The sequence below is a fragment of the Cebus imitator genome, unplaced genomic scaffold (genome assembly GCF_001604975.1).
Source record: "Cebus imitator isolate Cc_AM_T3 unplaced genomic scaffold, Cebus_imitator-1.0 Scaffold130, whole genome shotgun sequence".
Lineage (NCBI taxonomy): Eukaryota > Metazoa > Chordata > Mammalia > Primates > Cebidae > Cebus > Cebus imitator.
In genome coordinates, this window is record NW_016107445.1 from 4021191 (window position 1) to 4042232 (window position 21042).

Here is a 21042-nt window from a genome sequence, read left to right on the forward strand (position 1 = left end):
AATTACCAAGTCAGAGCTGGGAGGAGCTGGTGACACTGTCTCTTTTCAGAAGAATCATTTGAGGAGTGAACAGGTTGGGTGACTCAACTAAGGCTATACATTCTTCTCCTTATTTCCAGTCTTATTATCTTTCCAATTTATCATAGTGACAAAAACATAAACATCTTTGTCCTAGCAAGACTTGACTTTACATATTTAGTGAAACAGAGAGAGCCTTTTGAGCATACATTTCTGCTTAGAATATAAAGAACGTGAGAGTTCTAAAATGACTGTGACTCTTCCATGTCTAGAATTTGATGAAATAACACTAGTTCCTAATTCTATTTAATTTTATTTGAAAGTGCTTAAGAAAGGAGCAACATTTGCAGGATATTTGTTTCTGGCCATGTGCTCCATTCAGAAGGTTGGAACTAGACATCTCTTTTCCTGGAAAGTCTATGAAAAGGGGACACAGTACCTAGGATCTGGGGAGAGAGGTAGCCAATTTCAAGTTTCCTTTCTGGAATTCCAACAGATCTGAAAGGATTTAAGGGTCCGAATCTTCACTTTGTTTAGATGTTGCCACATTCTGACAATCTTTGTTAATTTGGCTCTCAATTTAGTTTGTTCTAAATATTCTCAGATATTTTGGCTACTTGCATGCTAAAAATAAATCACATGGAGTGGGGAATTTGGTTCTGCACAACTGCGTGGAGATAAGACTTTTTTAAAAAACACGTACAATTCTGTTTTTAAAGTTTGTATTATCCATGCCCTAAAATGACTCACATGCTTCAGTGCAGGAAACAAAAAATTAAAAATCATTTGACTTGCAGGAATAGCGATGTTAAGAGAAAATAGGTGGGGAATAACACATTGAGGAAGGTGAAAATGCACAAGTTATGACACATTTTGGCCCAGCTCCAAATCCTTAAAGCACTGATGTCTTGTTCCATCTTCTGTTTTCACCCATTACTTTCACTCCGATCCTATTCTGATTTCCAGCCAAGTAGTTTCTTATCTATTCGTCTTGGGCGCCACCAGAGGAAAGTTGCTATGCGGTGCTCCACCAGCTGACTGAAGAGGGGTGTTCCCTCCACAGATAACACTCAGCACTGAACTGGGGACAGTGGCCGGACACACAGTAGGGGGAGCCTAAGACAGTTGTCACAATCAGTAGTGTGTGCCATTGGAAGGTAGGTCAGTGCAGGGAATCCTCGATACTTTACTACTGCTGTCTCTAGATTGGGCTTGCCGCTCTTCTTGGGGAAGGGCCACTTCTTGGGGCCCTGCACACACGAGGACGCACGTGGAAAGCCTCTGTAAACAGACACGCGTTCTGCTAACTGATGGCGACTACGGTACCGTCTTCTCGGGGAGAATTTTTTTACGTCAGGCCTCACGCTCGCCACACGGGGATTGCCGCCAGGGCCTGGCTGTCAGGTCCCCGCCACACGGGGGAAGCACCGGCGGCGCTGTCCTGGTACGCCCTCGCTAGGCGCCCGCACTAGCCGCGGGGCTGCGGGACTGGCGGCGGCGGCGCTGAGAGGGGCGGGGCTTGGCTGCGGAGAAATGACGTCGCCGCCCCCGCTCGCGCCCTGGTAACGGCGGCTCCCGCGTCCTTCTCCATGTCCCCGCCTACCCCCGCCGCAGCCTGCCCCGTCTCCTCCTCCCTCCGGAGCCTGGCCAAGTCCTCCGTGCGGGCTGCGAGCGGGACCCGCGGAGCCGAGCTGTCCTGGACGTCGCCGCTGGGCGCGGGCTGAGGAGCCGGCTAGAGCTGGCCCGATCCCGGGCCGCCGTCGCCCAACCCTGGGCATCTGCTCCGCGCCGCTGTCCGCGCGGCTTCGGGCCGGCGGGACCGCCCCGGCCCTTCCAGGGGTGACTCGGGGGTCGCGGGCGGGAGGTCGCCTGAGGCCAGGGCTGGCGGGCGCCGGGTGCCTGGTTGGGAAGCAGCCGCCGCGGCTCTTGCCTCACGGACGTCGTTGCTCCGCGGGCCTGTCTCTGCGCGCGGGGACAGGTGCCCCGGTTGGGGTCTGTCGGGAAGATGGCGACCCCGGGCATGAGCTGGCAGCAGCACTATTACGGCGGCCCGGTGGCCGGGGCGGCCAAATTCTCGCCCTCGCCGGCCGCCGCGCAGCTGGCTGGGCACAGCATGGACTACAGCCAGGAGATGCACCTGAAAATGAGCAAGAAAATCGCCCAGCTCACAAAGGTAAGGGGCGCAGGGGCGGGGCGGGTGGCGACCCCGTGCGGGCCGCGCCGGGCTCACCTGCCTGCCCTGGAGGCAGAGCGTCCTGCGCCTGCGGCGAGGGGAAGGCGGCTCCTCCGCCGAAGCAACAGCCCGAGACTTACCTCCAAAACCCTGCAAACTTTGGTGGAACACTAGCAACATGAATTTAAACTAGACAGCACAACGGAACGGTGGGTGTATGGGACCTGCACCTCATTGCCCTTTAGGGCTAAGCCAGCACAGAACAAATCAGAGTTTAGCTCCTTTATTCCACAATAATAAATCATTTTACTGCTGCTCTCATGCATGTGCCGGGGCTCCACGAGGCATCACAGCACAGTACCATTTGAAGTACAGTACCGTATTTACCTAATATGACCCAGAATCCTCGAAATTAAACAGTATCTTATTGGATACTCAGTTAAGGGGAGAATCAACTTTCAGAGGAAGGTAGAAGGGTAAAACATACCTTGAATGTCAATTTGGGGCATTTTGTGAGTTATTTCTTATCCTGACAAAATGTCAAACAAGACTTCTTAGATGAATCACACTGTGTCTGCGTGCAGTTCATTGGTTGCCTTTCGAAGGATAATTTTCAAAGAGCAGATAGCCTGCGAATTTGCCCAAGTGTAGTTTAGGATTGTACCTAAATTCGTGAACTTTTTTCTAATTTAGTAAATGTTGATAATGAGAAGGAATTGGTATCTGTGAAGCAAGAGCGATTCATATCAGTTATATTGCTCTGCTTGTAACTATCTCACCAGCACTCTAGCAGTACATATCAGTGAGAAGTGATTTGTGGTGTCTGAAAGAAAGGTGATGTACCTTAACGTGTTTAAGCTGTTTCCTAACAGCTTATTAGGAGTGTTGATATGCTGAAGAGAGATGGACATTGTGGAGGTTACTGCTAGATAGCCTCTGAGTCTGACCCAACTCTAAAGGTCTCATGTAATTCCATTTCTGGTTGGCACTTTCGAAAGAGTGAAGTAAGACATTAGATTTGGAAGAGAGGAAAGGAAGGAAGTGAGAGTGAAAAAAAGGATAAAAAGATTTTAGTGAAGAAATGTGATTGAGGATAGAACAGATAACATTAAAGGACTACAGAATGAAAGCATAAATGAAAGAGGAAAAGAAAAGTTGCAAGTACCTAGCATTAAAACTCAACCACCGTTTTGTGAAGTTTTTTTTTCTTTTGTTTTATGTCACCACTGTCTCAGAAGTTGCTGTGTGTCCAGTGCTTTGTTTCCTTTTTTCTTTTTTGTCAGTATTGCATTCAGAGAAAGGAAGATCTAAGAAGGAATGACAGTAATATATCATCAGAACATTTACACATTTGGAGTCTAAAAGCCAGGCTTGCTGCAATAGTGTTTGATCTTCCAAATACTGATGTCCTGAATGAAACACATGAATATTTATTCTGATTTTCTCTTACGATTGTCCATAACATCCACTATTCTCATTTTAGATGTAACCTTCTAGAGCCCTACTGTAAGTAATAGGAAAACTCAGTAAATTTGTAGTGAGACTATGTTCTGTTTAATAAAAGCCGTTGCTCTTCAGTACATTTTTTTCTTTCTACTTAGCACTTTTTCAATTTCCTGTTCTTTTATCAGAAAAAATAAGTCAGCACCACTGGTAAAGGTAGGTGTATTCGGTGTAAGCTGCTATTTTCTCCCATTACATTACCCACCTCACATCTAGTGAGACAAGAGGATACTCTCAGGACAGTGCTCTCACACTGCTTGAATGCCACATCTAATCTTTACTGAGCGTTACTTGGACTGTGTTTGTAGTTACGGTCTGTAAATACTCTCTCCACCCCCTCTGCAAGGTACCTCTGATATTTCTTTATACTAGGTTTCTCAGTGTCTATCGACATTTTGGACTGGATAATTCCTTGTTGGTAGAGAGATGTCTCCTGTGCATTATAGGATGTTTAGCAGCATCCCTGGCACTACTCAGTGGGTACCAGTAGCTATTCTCACCACCCACCCCCAGTCATGACAATAAACACGCCACGAGATATTACCAAATTTCCCCAGGATGGAGCAGGGTAGCTGGGACAGAATCATTCCAATTAGAACCATTGACAGGCCGGGCGCGGTGGCTCACGCCTGTAATCCCAGCACTTTGGGAGGCCGAGGCGGGTGGATCACGAGTTCAAGAGATCGAGACCATCCTGGTCAAAATGGTGAAACCCCGTCTCTACTAAAAATACAAAAAATTAGCTGGGCATGGTGGTGCGTGCCTGTAATCCCAGCTACTCAGGAGGCTGAGGCAGGAGAATTGCCTGAACCCAGGAGGCGGAGGTTGCGGTGAGCCGAGATTGCGCCATTGCACTCCAGCCTGGGCAACAAGAGCGAAACTCCGACTCAAAAAAAAAAAAAAAAAAAAAAAACAAAAAAAAAAAAAAAAAAAAAGAACCATTGACATATACTGAAATATCTAGGGGTTCTCGTGCCTTTATTTACTAAGGCCTGAGAATAAAACAATCTGATAATAGGACTCTGTTGCAGCCAACATCTTTCTGTTTCTACAACCATGTAATAAGACTTGCTTTTTTAATGTACCATTTTGAAAGTTGTCAAATTTTATAGTCATATGCACTTATTATAAATACTGTACCATAAGTATGACATCATGAGTGTATGTACACGTAGAGAGGGACTGTTATAAACTTTACTACCTTTTGCCATATAGAATTTTTACTCATGAAGAGTTTATTAATGAATTCATATCAGCAGAGGTGTGTTCCAGCTATGGTTGGGACTTGACAATGGCTTATATTTCATTATTGTACATTGTAAACGTAACCATTAAAATTGGATTTTATTTCTTTTGGAAAGAAGTCAGTAGAACTCAACTCTTCAGCATTATAGCAGCAGCATACTTAAGAGCCCCATGGGAACCTGACACACTGAGTTAAAATTCTCACTCACTCCACCACTTACTACTGTTGTGACCTTGAGCAAGTCATTAAACTCTGAGCCTCAGGTTTCCTAATCTTTAAAATAGAGATAATAATACCTATTTTACAGTTGTAGTAGCACATAGTAGGCTCTTAATTCAGGCTATCACTCCCTGAAAAGACATATACTAATATGTATATTAATGAAATATGGATTTTTTAAATGCTTCTCTCCTTTTAAACAATTCTGCATTTAACAGCATTATATGATAGCGTACTTTTTTTGAGGGTTTTCTGCTAAACTCTTTAAAAATATATATACAGTAGTAGTTTTTTCTCCTTCGAATATCAAAGTTTAAAGGTTTCATGTTTATTCTGTATTGTGGTAGTATAGTACTGAAAATACAGTGGGCATGTTTCAAATAATTGGCTGGCTATGAAAGGATAAGCATGAAAGTAATATATATTATAATTTTGTCCATAGCGAAGCTCAATATATTTTTAACTAAAAAGCAGTATTGGCTGTATGCATATTTGTTCAGATCCTATTTCCTAAGAGCCTAACAGAGTAGCCTTCTCATGGTAAGCAGAGCATCAGTTCTTTAAGCACCTTTTATGTAAGGGGGACTTTGGGAAATGTTACAGATACAGCAGGGAGCAAGACACAGTCTCTGCCTTTTAAAGGGAATCTAGCATATTTAGGTCACTCATGTCAAGTTTTAAGAATTAATATTAGATTCTTGAGCTATGTTATGGCAAGTTTATGCAAATGTTAAAGGCTGAACATCTCAGGATAGGCAGTGAAGCTAGATGGGTTTTATAAGACCACATTTGTATACTTCTGTTCTCCACTGTGTTGATTTTTCAGGGTAGTAGGTTGAAAAGCAAGCCTTGTAGGATGTAATTATAAAAAACTTTTTTTGGTCGCTTTCAAATTATTTTTTTCCCCTTCTTGTCCCTTTCAGTTTACTCTTTGAGACTGGTTCATCCTCTGCCATGGATTAACTTAATTTTTCTGGCTGCTTGTAAATAATACAAATCACCCTTCAGTAACAAAGTCACAAAAGTCTCAATTTGATTATTAAAATTAAATTACCCTTTACCAACAAGTAAAAACTGCAGACCAAGCCTGAAATAAAGATGACGCTTCTCCCTTAACTGGCCGCTTGCTCTTTCTATTGCAAGGGGGGAGCCAGTAACTGGGGATGGAAGCATCATTGCCTTTTTACTTCTTACCTGGTTTTCCTACTCTTCCTGCTTTGTCTTGCCAGCTCTGGTTTCTTATCCTTCCAAAGTTGGCCGAGGAAGAAGGGAAAAGTGTAAAGAGGAGCAGCAGACTTTTAGCTGATTAGTGAAGAAGCTAGCTGGTTATCTAGCTTTAGTGCTTTTGTAGCTGTTGCAGATGTTTAAAGCTTATTCTTTCACTGGTGAATCCTCTGTCTTCCACCTCAGTGGCTCTAGATTTTCACCTCAATTCCTTGACAGTGAACCTTAGGTTCTGGTTGGTTGCTTACTTCTTCCTCAGCCTCTTGGAGCTAGCAGTACCTTCACCTTCACTTTGCTGAGGCCTGTGCAAACTCTAGATACCCCTCTTGGATGGATTCGTGTGAATCCACCCCAGGTTGCTCACTCTCCTTTAGGGGCCACATAGGGAGCACTCATTCTTTGCACAAACTCTGCTGGTGGTCCCAATTCAGCCCTCTCATTTTCACATGCCTCTTCATGCAGCTTCTCATCCTTTTGGTTTTCCAGGGATTAATCAGGTGTCAGGTCAGCATGCTCTTGGAAGTGCTTGAGACACATGTCAGATTCTTCAACTCATCTTCCAAAAGCCTTTTTCCCTAGGCTTTAGGTATGGGACAAGCACCTTCCACTTTTCCACCTTGAAGACAGGCCCCTGTTACTACAGCTTTCTCCAGGGAAATCTCTGAAACCTACTCTGTAATCTCCTTGAAGCACCACCTCGTTAGTGGTGGGGGGTAGGAGGTTACACACCTCAGCATTTTTTTCTTTAGACTGCCTCTTTTGACTTTTTCGAGAATGTTCTGGCAGCTGCTTTGGAATGTAATTTCTATTGTCTTTCATTCTCAGCAGAAACTTCCCTTTTAATAACTTGTTATGTTAGCTGCTTATCAAATGCCTCTTTAGTTGATTGCACTTTTGATACAATTCAGTCTCTTTATTGCTTACTAGTATAGACATAACTAATATATGGAACAGTATAAGTTCCCAAAAAGCAGAAAGTAGTTTCTTTTGTGTTTTCTGTGCTTAGCATCAAGTTCTCTTATTTAATACCCAGCTTGTGGCTCTTCTACTAAAACTGCCCTGACCAACTACCCTTGTGCTTTCCTTGCTCTGCATTAACATTGATTGTTGGTACTTCTTACTTGATACTTAATAATGCAAACTTACAAACACTGTTTATTGTGTTTATAAATATACTTTTTTCCCTTAATTTGGCTGTAAGGTTCTAATCTCTAGGGACTGTATCTTTTATTTCATGTAACCTTAATATGAATGGTTTGCACATAGCACCAAAGCTTAATAAGTATTTACTGAAGAAGATGGTGGTAGTAATGACACAGGAAGTAATTTTGTTATACAGCAGAGAAAGACAATATTTTTGAGGAATTGTATCTGTTACTCTTCTGGCTTAATGATAGATCATTTCAACTGAGTTAAATTATTCCTAAATATTTAAATGTTTATTGACTGTCCTTTAAATGGCTTCAAAAAGCTATATATATATATATATATGTTTGTGTGTGTGTGTATATATATATATTTTAAAGCTATTGTGTGTGTGTGTGTGTGTATGTGTGTATATATATATATATATTTATTTTTTTTTTTTTGAGATGGAGTCTCGCTTTGTCACCCAGACTGGAGTGCAATAGTGCAATCTCGGCTCACTGTAACCTCCGCCTCGTAGGTTTAAGCAATTCTCTTGCCTCAGCCTCTCAAGTAGCTGGGACTACATGCTCATTCCACCACTCCCAGGCTAATTTTTTTGTATTTTTAGTAGAGACAGGGTTTCACCATGTTAGCCACGATGGTCTCGATCTCCTGAACTTGTGATCTGCCCACCTTGGCCTCCCGAAGTGCTGGGATTATGGGCCTATTTCTTAATATATTTTTGATATAAAAAATAAAAAGTATAAAGCTCTTTGTCTACATTATAAATATTTGTCATCTCAAAATGTAGGTAATTAATATACTAGTTTCTTGGCAAATATAAAAAAGTATTATGATTAGTCATTTTATGTTAACTCTGCTTTTACTATATCCAAAACCAGAATGTGTTTATATAACATCAAAACCAGTGAATTTTTCAAATAATCCTATTTTCTCTACATGAAATCAAACTGATTTTTCACTAGGTTTGAATTACCTAGATATTCTTTCATAATCTGTGTTGCTTATGACTTGAGTCTTTAAACTAGAGTGAAGTGGCCTCATAAAACATAGCAATTGGCAGTTTTTCACTTTAGCACTAGTACATGCCAAATGCAGCATCTCTTTTTCTTTGTTACATTGCAGCTTTGCCATGCTGTTATGCAGTGGCTTGGTTGTAATCTTTTAGTCATAATTGAGTGGTTTGGATTAATTTCTTGCATTTTACTAGTGGACACAAAAGCATAGTATATTATTAAGTAATTGCTCACAAACTTATAAACGGACTTCCTTTAGAGTTAGAGATTTAGAGTTAAAGGCTAAAGGTTTAGGCCAGGCACCCTGGCTCATGCCTATAATACCAGCACTTTGGGAGGCCAAGGAAGGCAGATCACTTAAGGACAGGAGTTCAAGACCAGCCTGGCCAACCTGGTGGAATCCTGTTTCTAAGAAAAATATAAAAATTAGCCATGTGGTGGTATGGGATTACAATCCCAGCTACTTGGGAGGCTGAGGCATGAGAATTGCTTGAACCCGGGAGGCGGAGGTTGCACTTGAGCCAAGATCATACTACTGCCCTCCAGCCTGGGTAACAGAGCAAGTTTCTGTCTCAAAAAAAAAAAAAAAAAAAAAAGGTCAAAGGTTTAGACCTTAGAGTATGATCAGGTTGACCCTCTTATTTATAGGTGTGGAAGGTGAGGGCCAATATCATTTGAAGATTACTCAGCCTGTCACTGGTAGAGTCTGGACTGACATTCAGGTCTCTGTAGATTGGTCTAGGCGGGGGTGGCCACACTAACAGACCTCTTTTCTCTGTGTCTACCTTCATTCTAATATTATTTATTCAATAAGAGGCCACAGAGTTGTTGTTTTCCATGTTGGAACCATGTTTTGCTTACATTCTGAATCACAGATTTTTGATAAGAGTAAAACTAACCTGCCGCTCCTCTGTATACTTACTGTAGAACTTTCTGGGTTTATAGGTTGTATATTTTATATACTATGACTTGGTGACTTTGTAACAGAGCTTTTTTGTGTGTGCTGTCAGCTAAGTGTCATAATATTTTCATATTTTTATTAACAGCTTTAGTCATTCCAAACTGAAACATATTTAAAATAACATTGGCTTAGAGACTGCCATACTTGGTGTGAAAGTTACTACTAAGGTTATTTTAAATGTCTTTACTTTGACTGCTTTTATTCTTGATTACATTGTTGCTTAGACCCCATTTTTGAATGCAGTAAATTGCAAGTTTTCCAGTTTTTATCAACTTCATTGTCTGTTTTGTTTGTTTATTTATGAAAATCCTTTGCTAAGCCTCTAAACACCAGTCTTTAAAAGTGGTGTGAAAGATAAAGATTCAGCAGGAATATGTGACTGGAATCATTTCTTCATTTTAATTAATAAGTAAGTTCCCTATACTTTAACTTTTAAAATTGTGGTATTTTTGAAAATTTTGTATCTCTTAAATATGAGATGGGAATGAAGAATAATCTGGGTCTATAAAGCTAGTTAGGTTCTGGAATAAAATAGGAGGTAATGAGGGCCAGGGGAGTGTTGATAAAATACTGTTATTCTGCCCTTTCAATTGATCTTATGAGTTTTTGTTTTTTAAGAAAATCTTTTATCTAGGAGCATCCAAATAAATTTGAATATTATACCATGAAATGGAAAGGATGTGAATGACGGGAGTTCCTAATGCCATCCTTTTTTTCACCACAGGAAGTTTCCATCCTGCAGACCACTTTAGAACATAAAGGACATTAAGTAAATGTCAGAATCAGTGCCCCATGTCCTTTTTTTGGAGATAGACACCTATGGGAGACAATTACTAACTGAATTCAGGATTAAATAAATAAATAAATACATAAAACAGCAACATTGAGATCCCATCTCTACTTTTTAAAATATAAAAATAAAGAAAAACAATGTTATAAATGGTAGTTTGATGTGGGGGAATCATATCAAACTATTAGGTTTATATTTTGTATTTCAAGTGTGGTCTAAGCCATAGGGGACTTTTTAGATTGACCTATAGACTTAGTAGTCCTTCAAAATATTAGAAAATATTCTTTGACTGCCAATCAGTTAATATATAAAAATGAATTTTTGAAACAATGATATTTGCAAGTTGGAGATTGCCAGTTGTAGTTAGTATTTTGATATGCTTAACATTTAAGACCAAAGCAAATATTTTAGAAAATCTCTGATTCTTAACTTTTAACTAACTACATCAGTGAACAACTGTCACTTGTAGCCGTATTTTACCAAGGATTACATCTTTTTTTTTTTTTTAACCAAAACTGCATCAAGAATGTATAAAAAGTAGTGAAGTTGAATATGTGAGTTTTTTTTTTTTTAGATGGAGTTTCACTCTTGTTGTCTAGGCTGGAGTGCAATGGCGCAGTCTTGGCTCACTGCAATGTCCGCCTCCTGGATTCAAGCGATTCTCCTGTCTCAGCCTCCTGAGTAGCTGGGATTACAGGTGTGTGCTGCCACGCCCAGCTAATTTTTTGTATTTTAGTAAAGACAGGCTTTCACCATGTTCCTTAGTCTGGTCTCGAACTCCTGAGCTCAGGCAGTCCACCCGCCTTGGCCTCCCAAAGTGCTAGGATTACAGGCTTTTTTTTTTTTTTTTGAGACGAAGTCTCACTCTGTCACCCAAGCTGGAGTGCATTGGCATGATCTCAGCTCACTGCAACCTCTGCCTCCTGGGTTCAAGTGATTCTCCTGCCTCAGCCTCCCGAGTAGCTGGGACTAAAGGCACGCCCCACCATGCCTAGCTAATTTTTGTATTTGTAGTAGAGACAGGGTTTCACCATGTTGGCCAGGCTTGTCTTGAACTCCTGACCTCAGGTGATCCACCTGCCTTGGATCCCAAAATGCTGGGATTATAGGCATGAGCCATTGCACCTGGCCGAATATATAAATATTTTTCTTGTATCTTACACTATTATTTTGAGATCTAAATGGAGGCTGAAACTATCAAAGGACCTATAGTACATGGAAAAACAAAAGACTTAGTGATCACAATCATATGTGGGATTTGGACATTTTAGACTTGGGTACCATGTGCTACCTCATTTAATTGCAAAGGAACTAGTACTTCTAATGATTTTTTAAATTGCTAATTCTGTCTTTCCTTATTTATATGTACCATCTCTATACTGAAGTTTAAGGAAGTTGGAAAGTAAAACATTTCATTCCTAAAGTACATTACTAATTAAATTATCAATAAAATTGATAATTTTAGTAAAATATTAGGATAAATTTCTCTTTATGGTAAATTATTGGAGAATGAGTTAGTTAACTAGAAGTTACCATAGGGGCTAATAGTTTTTCACCTTCTAGTATAGTATACTTACATTTACATCATACCATTCAAATATCACACTGGAGTTCTTCATCAACTCCAGATCATTGTTATGATCATCAGTGCATAGCTAGGAAATTGGACCAAACTTATGCTAATCCTATTAGGCCAAACCTATGAATGCTGATATTTAATTTCTGAATAAATTGTTACTTGCCTTTTTACTTGTCATGTCTTTCTTATAATATGAAGTGTGGCATTTGAATATTTACAGATTCTAGACATTGGCCTTACTGGTTGAGCAGATTTTGTTTATTCTGGTGAATGTGTGTCTGTGTGTTCACAGATATTTGCATGTTTCATCCTGTAGCTCTTTAAGCACAGTTTTAACAGATTCTCATTTCTTTCCGAAAATGTTTTATGGCCAAAATACTAAATAGTATTCTTTGCCTACTTTTAGATGTTTTGCCTAGTGAAACACTGCATAAACTAAGGCATATGTAATTTTGAGAGAAAGATGTGTGTATGTGTTTAATTATTTACTCAGACTAATTAAATATACTTAGATATGACCAAAGTAGAACATGTAGGGCTATGTGTTTGGTAAATTTGTTGAATGCCTAGTTTATGAAAGACATTGTGCTTGGTACTATTAATTATTTAATACTATTTATTATTCCATATCAGACTGTATATTTAGGTTGGCGCTAAAGTAATTGTGGTTTTGGCCTTTATTTTCAATGGCAAAAACCTCAATTACTTTTGTGCCAACCTAATGCTTTACTTATTTTTTCCAACAGACATGAGAAAATGTAACTGGACTATATTAGTCATGTATTTTAATGACAATATATTTATCAATACATTAATTCTGATGAATTTTAAATGTGTAATAATGGGTAACTTTTTCTATTTGGTTTTGTTCTTTTGGGTAGAACTTACATAGGTGTTTTTCTTGGATAAAGAAACTATGCTGATGCCTTCTAAATTCTTTAATAAGGTTTTGATGCCTCAGTTGACATATTCTGGTTACAAATCTCTGTAATATATTTAGCCAGGGGTGTGGGTAGAGTTGGTAAAAGGAAATTTCAGTCTTTGGAAACCAAGGCACTCATGTGTTTGTGTTGGGTTTAGGTTTTTCATGGGCAGCCAGAGAGCCACATTGTTCCCAGAGCCAAATGGCCTGGTGGGGCATCGTATGGGTCAGAGGTGTGGTTCAATAAGTTAGGTATACCCTTAAATGAAATTCACCTTCACCGCTTCCTGGTGTTTGACTTTTAACACTTATTTCAACCACTCAGCACTTCAGTGTCCTCATCTGTAAAATGAGAATAACAAAGCCTACTTCATAGAATTATTATAAAGATTAAAGGAGTTAATTGATGCGGGAGATTGGGGTCAGTTTGCACCCATTATCCCTTCCCCACTTGGTTAAGCCTCTGCTGACATACTGTTGAACAATAAAGTAGGTTTTTAGGCCAAGTGTGGTGGCTTACACCTGTAATCCTGGCACTTTGGGAGGCTGAGGCGGGTGGATCACACTTGAAGGCAGGAGTTTGAGACCAACCCGGCCAACATAGTGAAATCCTGTCTCTACTAAAAATTCAAAAATTAGCAAGGCATGGTGGCACATGCCTATAATCCCAGCTACTCAGGAGGCTGAAATAGGAGAATTGCTTGAACCCAGGAGGTGGAGGTTACAGTGAGCTGAGATTGCGCTACTGCACCCCAGCCTGGGTGACACAGCAAAACTCCATCTCAAAAAAATAAAACCAAAAACCATACAGTAGGTTTGTTTGTTTGTTTATTCAAGATGGGGTCTGGCTATGTTGCACAGGCTGGAGTACAGGGATGCCATCATAGCTTGCGACAACCTTATACTCCCAGCGTCAAGTGATCCTTCCACCTCAGTTTTCTGAGTAGCTGGAATTATAGGTGGAAGCCACTATGCCCAGCTGTATTTTCTTTTCTGATGGATGTATAGTCTACATTGTTAGGGACCATAGCTGTGAAGTAAAGCAACAATATAGTCAGTTCTAATTATTTGTGGTAGTTATAGTCCATGGTCTAGGAAGAATACAGAGCTAGGTTCCTGACAGCCTCTGGTCACAACATTTTCACCAATTGATTAATATATAACCCTGTTTTATGTGTGTTTCTGTTTAAAACAGAACTCACAGCCAAATATCACTATAACTCATGCCTGAACAAAGGTTATTTAACACATCTGGAGTCTTAGATTTTGGGGTTACATATAAATTTTAGCAAGTAAGATAATTTACAAATATGGAGTCCATGAGTTAAAGAAGATCAACTGTATCTAAAAATGGAAGCAGAACTTTGCATCTGCTGTTTTCTTAACTCCAGCTATTTATCAACTATTGTTAGCGGCCTAAGTGACTATGACTCTTATTACCACCCTAAACACCCTCACATGACTGTGACTTTGACTTTCATTATCTCAGTAAACACCCTCAGATGAAAGGGGTAGAAAGGATAGTGGGGGCCGAAATACTCATCTTTTGTGTGAGTTGCCAGTTACCTGCAGGCCACCCTACAATCATAAGCATGGGATAAGATAGTTCTTTTATGTTAATTGTAATCTTCAAGATCTAAACTTGAACCTGTCACATTGCCCTAGGTCAGAAAAAGGAAAAAAATATGTAAATGATTCCAGGAGATGGAGCAAAACTTCTAACAAATAATTTATTTTAGTTAAAATCTTTAATAGTCATCATTTGCTTAAAACATATTACAGTTCTTTTCTAGCATAAATTGTCACTGTGGGAGTTGGTTTTGTTAAAAGTCTTTGTCTAGGTACCTAAAGATAGCTTGAAATCTTATACAATTTGGGGCTATAGCACATTTGGTTGGATGTTTCTGAATTAACCTTATGCAACATACAGAAAAGTTTTACCAAACTTATTCAATTATAGACTGTCTTAGGCAGTTAGTCTTACTGGTTTCTATCTTGATACATGCCTTCCTTAAATGACCTAGGAGAATGTGCATTTTCATTGTTTTATATGGTAATGTATATTCATATGTGTCCACACTTTCTTGATTTAATCCCCTAGTAATTATCAGAAAAAGGAACCCAGTTAAGAGTGCTTCTGTGTTCTGTAATCATGAGGGAGTTGGCAGAGATAACTGTCCTGGAATAAATAACAATTTGATCTGAAGCCAAGCTCATTACTGTAATATTGCTCTGTTTAGGACCATGTATATCTTTAACCTTCAATCCTGGGTCACCCTTGCTATTTGCTCTCTCCATTTCTACTTCCGGATTGTGGAACATTGCTAGAGAATATTATAGAACTGGACTGTAGCAGAATAATGACACTCCCAAAGTTCACGTTCTAATCCTAGAATCTGTGAAGATGTTTATCTCAAATTTGCAGATGTGATTAAGTTAGGGATCTTGAGATGGGGAGATTATCCTTGACTATTTGGATGGGCAAGTGTTATCACAAGGATCCTTCTAAGTGAAAGAGCGAGCCAAGGAACACAGGTGGCCTCTGGAAGCCGAAAAAGGCAGGGAAACAAGTTCTCCCCAAGAGCCTTCAGATTTTGGCCCAGTAAAACTATTTTCCCACTTCTGACTTCCAGGAATTCTAAGATTAGCATATTTGTGTTGCTTCAAGACATCCATTTTGTGGTAAATTGTTATCACAACGTGGCTTTCTACAAAATGATGTAGTCCAATTTTGTGTGATCACTCAGTATTGCTGTACTATATGATGTTCTCTGTCTGAATTGTTCACAGCTGTGGACATGTGTCTTCTCCTCTTTCTCTGTACACGTGGGATAGATAAGCTGCTATTTAACTGAAACTATCCAGCGTAACGTACTTGTCTGCAAAGATACTGGAGTCTCTTATTCCTGAAAAGAACATTCTCCTGGTTCTTAGCTGCCTTAACTCTCATGTATTGCTGCTTTTATATAGATCACCCTTGACAGAGACAGATGGGAACCGAGGAAACTAAATGGGAAGCTATTATAATAGTATTGATGAGAAATTATGAAGGCCATGAATTAGGACAGTAGTGGCAGAGAGATAGGAGATTTGAGAAATCTCAATTTTGAGGAGGAGATGTGAGAAACATTTTGGAGATAAATTTGGCAGTACTTTGTTACAGTTTGTTGTAGAATAAGATTGAGGATAATGGGTCTCTGTCACATACTGTGTACTCAAGTATTTCCTGAATGAATGAGAGAGTGAATGAGTGACTAGATGGACTAGATGGATATTAGTGTCTCCTGAGATCAGGACAGAGGAAAGATATGTATCAGTTAACCTATTGCTGGGTAAAAAATTATCCCCAAATATGGCAGCTTAAAACAGCAAATATTTATCATCTGATACTTGAGATTCAGAAATCCAGAAGTCACTTAATTGAATGGTTCTGGCTCAGGGCTTCTCATGAGGTTGCATTCAAGCTGCTGGCCAGAGCTATAGTCTCTATAAAGAGTTGACTGGGGTTGAAAATTTTACTTTTGAGCTCACTCATTTGGCTATTAATAGGAGACTTTATTTACCGCATGGGTCTTCTTATAGCAAGTGATCTGAGGGGGTTGGGGGTGGGAAGGGAGAGGGACCAAGCTGGAAGCCATAGTCTGTCATTTCATAACATAATCAACAGAGTGGTGACATGTCATCATTTTTCCTGTATTCTATTGGTTACATGGACCAACCATGGTACAGTGTAGGAGATGACTACATAACCATTCTAGTACTGGGAGACAGAGATCACTAGGGCTTGTTTGGGAGGATGGTTAACCCAAGAGAAGCAAAATTTATGGGAGAGTTCTGAGAGTTTTAGTCAGACACGTACATTTAGGTAGAAATATTTAGTAAGCACTTGAATATCTGTCTATGCCAAAAGGAGAGATCAATAGTATAAATGAAAATTTTAAAGTCATTAGCATATAGATGGTAATTAAAAACATGAGTAGTAGGTTGGGGCCTTAAGCAGAGTAGAAAACATTTGGAATAGTTGCTGAGGAAAGGAGAAGAAAAGAGCTGACCACCAGAGACAAAGGAAAGCATCAGTAATACATGCGTTTGTCCCAAGAGGAATTGAAACATGATATTTGGTCTCGATCTCTTGACCTCGTGATCCACACACCTCGGCCTCCCAAAGTGCTGGGATTACAGGCGTGAACCACCGCGCCCGGCCAAAAGTCTCTACTAAAAATACAAAAAATTAGCTGGGCATGGTGGTGCGTGCCTGTAATCCCAGGTACTCAGGAGGCTGAGGCAGGAGAATTGCCTGAACCCAGGAGGCGGAGGTTGCGGTGAGCCGAGATTGCGCCATTGCACTCCAGCCTGGGTAACAAGAGCGAAACTCCGACTCAAAAAACAAACAAACAAACAAACAAAAAAAACCACAACAAAACATGATATTTGGTATCAGTTTTTTGTTGTTTTTGTTTTTGTTTTTTTAAGAGATAAAGTCTCACTCTATCACTCAGGCTGGAGTCCAGTGACAAAGTAATAGCTTACTGTAGCTCGAAACTCCTAGACTCAAGGGATCTTCACACCTCAGCCTTCCAGACAGGTGGTACTACAGGCATGCACCACTATGCCCAGCTAGTGCGTTGTGTGTGTGTGTGTGTGTGTGTGTGTGTGTGTATGTGTGTGTGTAGATGAGATCTTACTATGTTAGCTAGGCTGATCTCAAACTCCTGGCTTCAAGTTATCTTTATGCCATGGCCTCTAGAAGTGCTGGAATTACAGGTGTGAGCCACCATACCCAGCTTCAATTTGAATGCTTTGCAGTTTTCTAAAAGTCTTATGCAGTTCTTTGGAGAGGACCATGGTTGAGCATATAGAGGAGAGAAACAGGCAGGTTATAAATCCAGAGCCTGAGTTTGCCTGGTAAGTATAGCTGAAGAACTGCATTTTAAGAGAATTAAAGAGCTTTTGTGGAGAGTAATTTGGTTAATCTACCATTAGGTACTGTTGTAAGGAAGGAAGTGAGACTAGGATGGAGGTAATAGATTAGGAGAAAACTTAGGAATTGAGAGGACAATTGTGTGTATGAAGATAATGCCTAGAAATTGAGGGATAAAGGCAAAGGAGTGGTAGTCTGAGAGGAGGCTATGTATGTTAAGACTTCAGAAGTGGGTAAGTTATAACAAGATCCGTTAGAGCTTGCAGTCTAACGGATGTACGAGACAGAAAATACCTGACACAGGCCGGGCTTGGTGGCTCACACCTGTAATCCAAGCACAAAAGATTGATTAGTTAGTTCCACTGATGCCACCTTGTGGTAAAAGCAGTTGCACTTGGTAGGAGGAACAAAAGGAGTCAAAATGGTGGCTCACACCTGTAATCTAGGGTACAGTCTTGAGATTGTTTATGGGGGGTAAAAATTGTTAGAATTTAGACTCCCAAAGAACTGTAAGTCTGATATTTTGGATTCCACATGCATTTTTGAACTCTCCAAAGATAATAGGATTGAAATGGAAGGAAGTGTGTGAGTCTCATTGCTAAATCTACATTGATGAGGGCAGTGACCTGGAGGCTGGTTTATGATTAAGACAAAGCCCGTTAACTGATAAAGTTGAATTATAGGAATCGTTATAAAATAAGAGGTATTTGTTAATTATGAGGGAAGAATACTGATTTTGATTAATAATAGTAAATACCATTTTGGAGTAGCTATTACATGCTATATTTTATGCTTTTAATTTCATAGTTACTATAATCCCAAGAGGTTGATACTAGATTTCACAAGGAAGCTGAATGTTAGAGAGGTTAAGTGACTCGCTCAAGGCCATGTGCTGGAAGAGCTGGGATTTGAACCTGGATTTGTCTGACTCTGCCACTTTGCCCTTTTTAGAGGGTTGCATTGGGCAGCTAGGTGAATACCCAAATAATTTTTGGATCCCATGATGAGTTAGGAGCAACATAAAGTACAGCTTCTGTTGGAGGAGAGTCCATGTCTTTGGCTGAGAGCCAGGCTTGAGCAAGGTATGGGGCAGAAAGGGAGTTTTGAGGGTGTAGGGAATTAGTTTTGTTTTGTGCGTGTGCTTGGTTTATTATTTAAATGTTGGCTCAGGGATTCCAGAGAGTATGATGGGGGTTAGGGGTCAGTCATTGGTGGGAGGAACCAGGGATGAGGATATGTTCTGCAGTTATGTGGCTAAATAATACGGAATATATGGTTTTTAGAACGCAAAATCTTATTGTGCTTAACAAATGTTAACACACAAATTTTACAGCAAAATGTAATGTATTTAAGTGAGTTATCTGATCATACTATCTTTCCTAACTTGATTATTCACTTATACAAAATTTTTGCATATTTTGTCATCTGAAAAATAATGACTAATGTGAATAAATACATCAATATTCTCCTATTTACTAGGCATATGGATTTTTGGTGGGGGGTTTTCACCTTTTTGTTGATGTTTATTAAATCTGTGACTCTTCAATCTAAATGTCTTTTAGAAAATTAACAACAAAGTTATTTAACATAGTATCTTAAATGTAGCCTCTTGAATTACCATCCCTGAGCTATAGAATATTGTTTTATTTTATTCCTGTATGTACTCTTGGGGATACATAAGTCAAGTTTCAGGAGCTTGCAGTCTAAAGGATGTACAAGACAGAAAATACCTGAGACAGGCCGGGCGTGATGGCTCACACCTGTAATCCAAGCACTTTGGAGGCCAAGGCGGGCGGATCACCTGAGGTCGGGAGTTCAAGACCAGCCTGACCAACATGGCGAAACCCTGTCTTAAAAAAAAAATGAACCTGGGAGGCAAAGGTTGCAGTGAGCGGAGATCACGCCACTGCATTTCAGCCTGGGTGACAGAGCGAGACTCCCTCTCAAAAACAAACAAAACAAGCCGGGCGCGGTGGNGAGGTCGGGAGTTCAAGACCAGCCTGACCAACATGGTGAAACCCCGTCTTAAAAAAAAAAAAAAAGAAAAGAAAAGAAAATACCTGAGACAAAGCAGTCTTTGGTAAACCTCCTAATGTTTAGCTTTATCTGAGTGAAACTCAGCATTTTGAGTCCTTTTGTTTCTCCTACCAGGTGCAACTGCTTTTACCACAAGGTGGGATCAGTAGAACTAACTAACCAATCTTTTTGTTTGTTTGTTTTGAGATAATGTTGATAAGGTCTTCCTCTGTCACCCAGGCTGGAATGCTGTAGTGTGATCACAGTTCACTGCAGCCTCAACCTTTCCAGACTCAGGCAATCCTCCCACCTTAGCCTCCTGAGTAGCTGGGACTATAGTTGCACATCACATATCCAGCCAATTTTTGTATTTTTTGTAGAGACAGGATTTTGGCATGTTGCCCAGGCTGTTATTCTAGGGCTCAAGCAATCTGCCTGCCTCAGCCTCCCAACGTACTGGGATTACAGACTTGAGCCAGCATGCCAGGACAAAACTAACCAATCTTATCCTCTGTGTACCTGTTTAGTTTCTTTGAAGGACTGCATCAGTAACAAAAACAATTAAACCAAAAAGTGTATTGTGAATTACTGTGTTAAGCACCATACATACCTTATCCTGTTTAATCATAGTACTTCTTGAAGTAGATTTTTTCTCTGTTTTACCAAAAAACTCTGAGACTTAGAGATGTTTAAAATAACTTTTTCAAAGTTATGCATTTGTAAGTAAGAAGGCTAACCCTGGTCACCTTTATCCAGCATGTTTGTAATCCTGTGTACAATCCAGTTGGCTGTATTCAAAATGGTAAGACCAGAGTGTGTCTTGGAAGCCTCAAGCAGCTCAATCCATCTTGCTTCATATGTCTATCTGCCTGGACCCCAAGTCCAAATGCAGGCCATGGGTCTTCTTGCTTATCCTCAGGCGATTGTGTACTGCCTTTTCCTAGAACTCACCAGATTTTTTTGAACTCCTGAGCCCAAGTGATCCTCCTGCCTCGGCTTCTTAAAGTGTTGGAATTACAGGCGTGAGCCACTGCGTTTTCTTTTTTTTGTAAAAATGGGGTTTGCCATGTTGCCCAGGTTGGTCTCAAATTCCTGGGCTCAAGCAGTGTGGCCACTTTGACTTCCAAATGTGTTGGGATTACAGCTGTGAGCCACTGTGCCTTGCCCCTATTTTTCCTTTCTTTTAATTGGCAAATAACTGTACATATTGATGGGATACATAGATGTTTTGATACATACAGTGTTTAGTGATCAGGTCAAGGTAATTTTATATCCTTTAACAAATCTTTTTTTTTTTTTTTGAGA

General features: G+C 40.1%; 1 protein-coding gene across 14 annotated transcripts in view; it reads left to right on the forward strand.

The window, feature by feature from the left end:
• Positions 1-1175: 1175 nt before the first annotated feature.
• FAM184A (family with sequence similarity 184 member A) overlaps positions 1176-21042 on the forward strand; it is a 124125-nt gene continuing 104258 nt past the window's right edge. For 6 of the 14 annotated variants that reach the window (XR_001828834.2, XR_001828835.2, XR_001828833.2 and 3 more), the window contains exon 1: positions 1575-2191. Coding sequence is in view for 11 of the 14 variants with exons in the window: in XM_017541059.2 (XP_017396548.1) it covers positions 2024-2191 (168 nt within the window). In the remaining 3 variants the exon portion in view is untranslated. Of the gene's footprint in view, positions 1341-1573; positions 2192-21042 lie in introns of those variants that run through there. The other 8 variants (XM_017541058.2, XM_017541055.2, XM_017541063.2 and 5 more) reach the window with 5 other exon arrangements.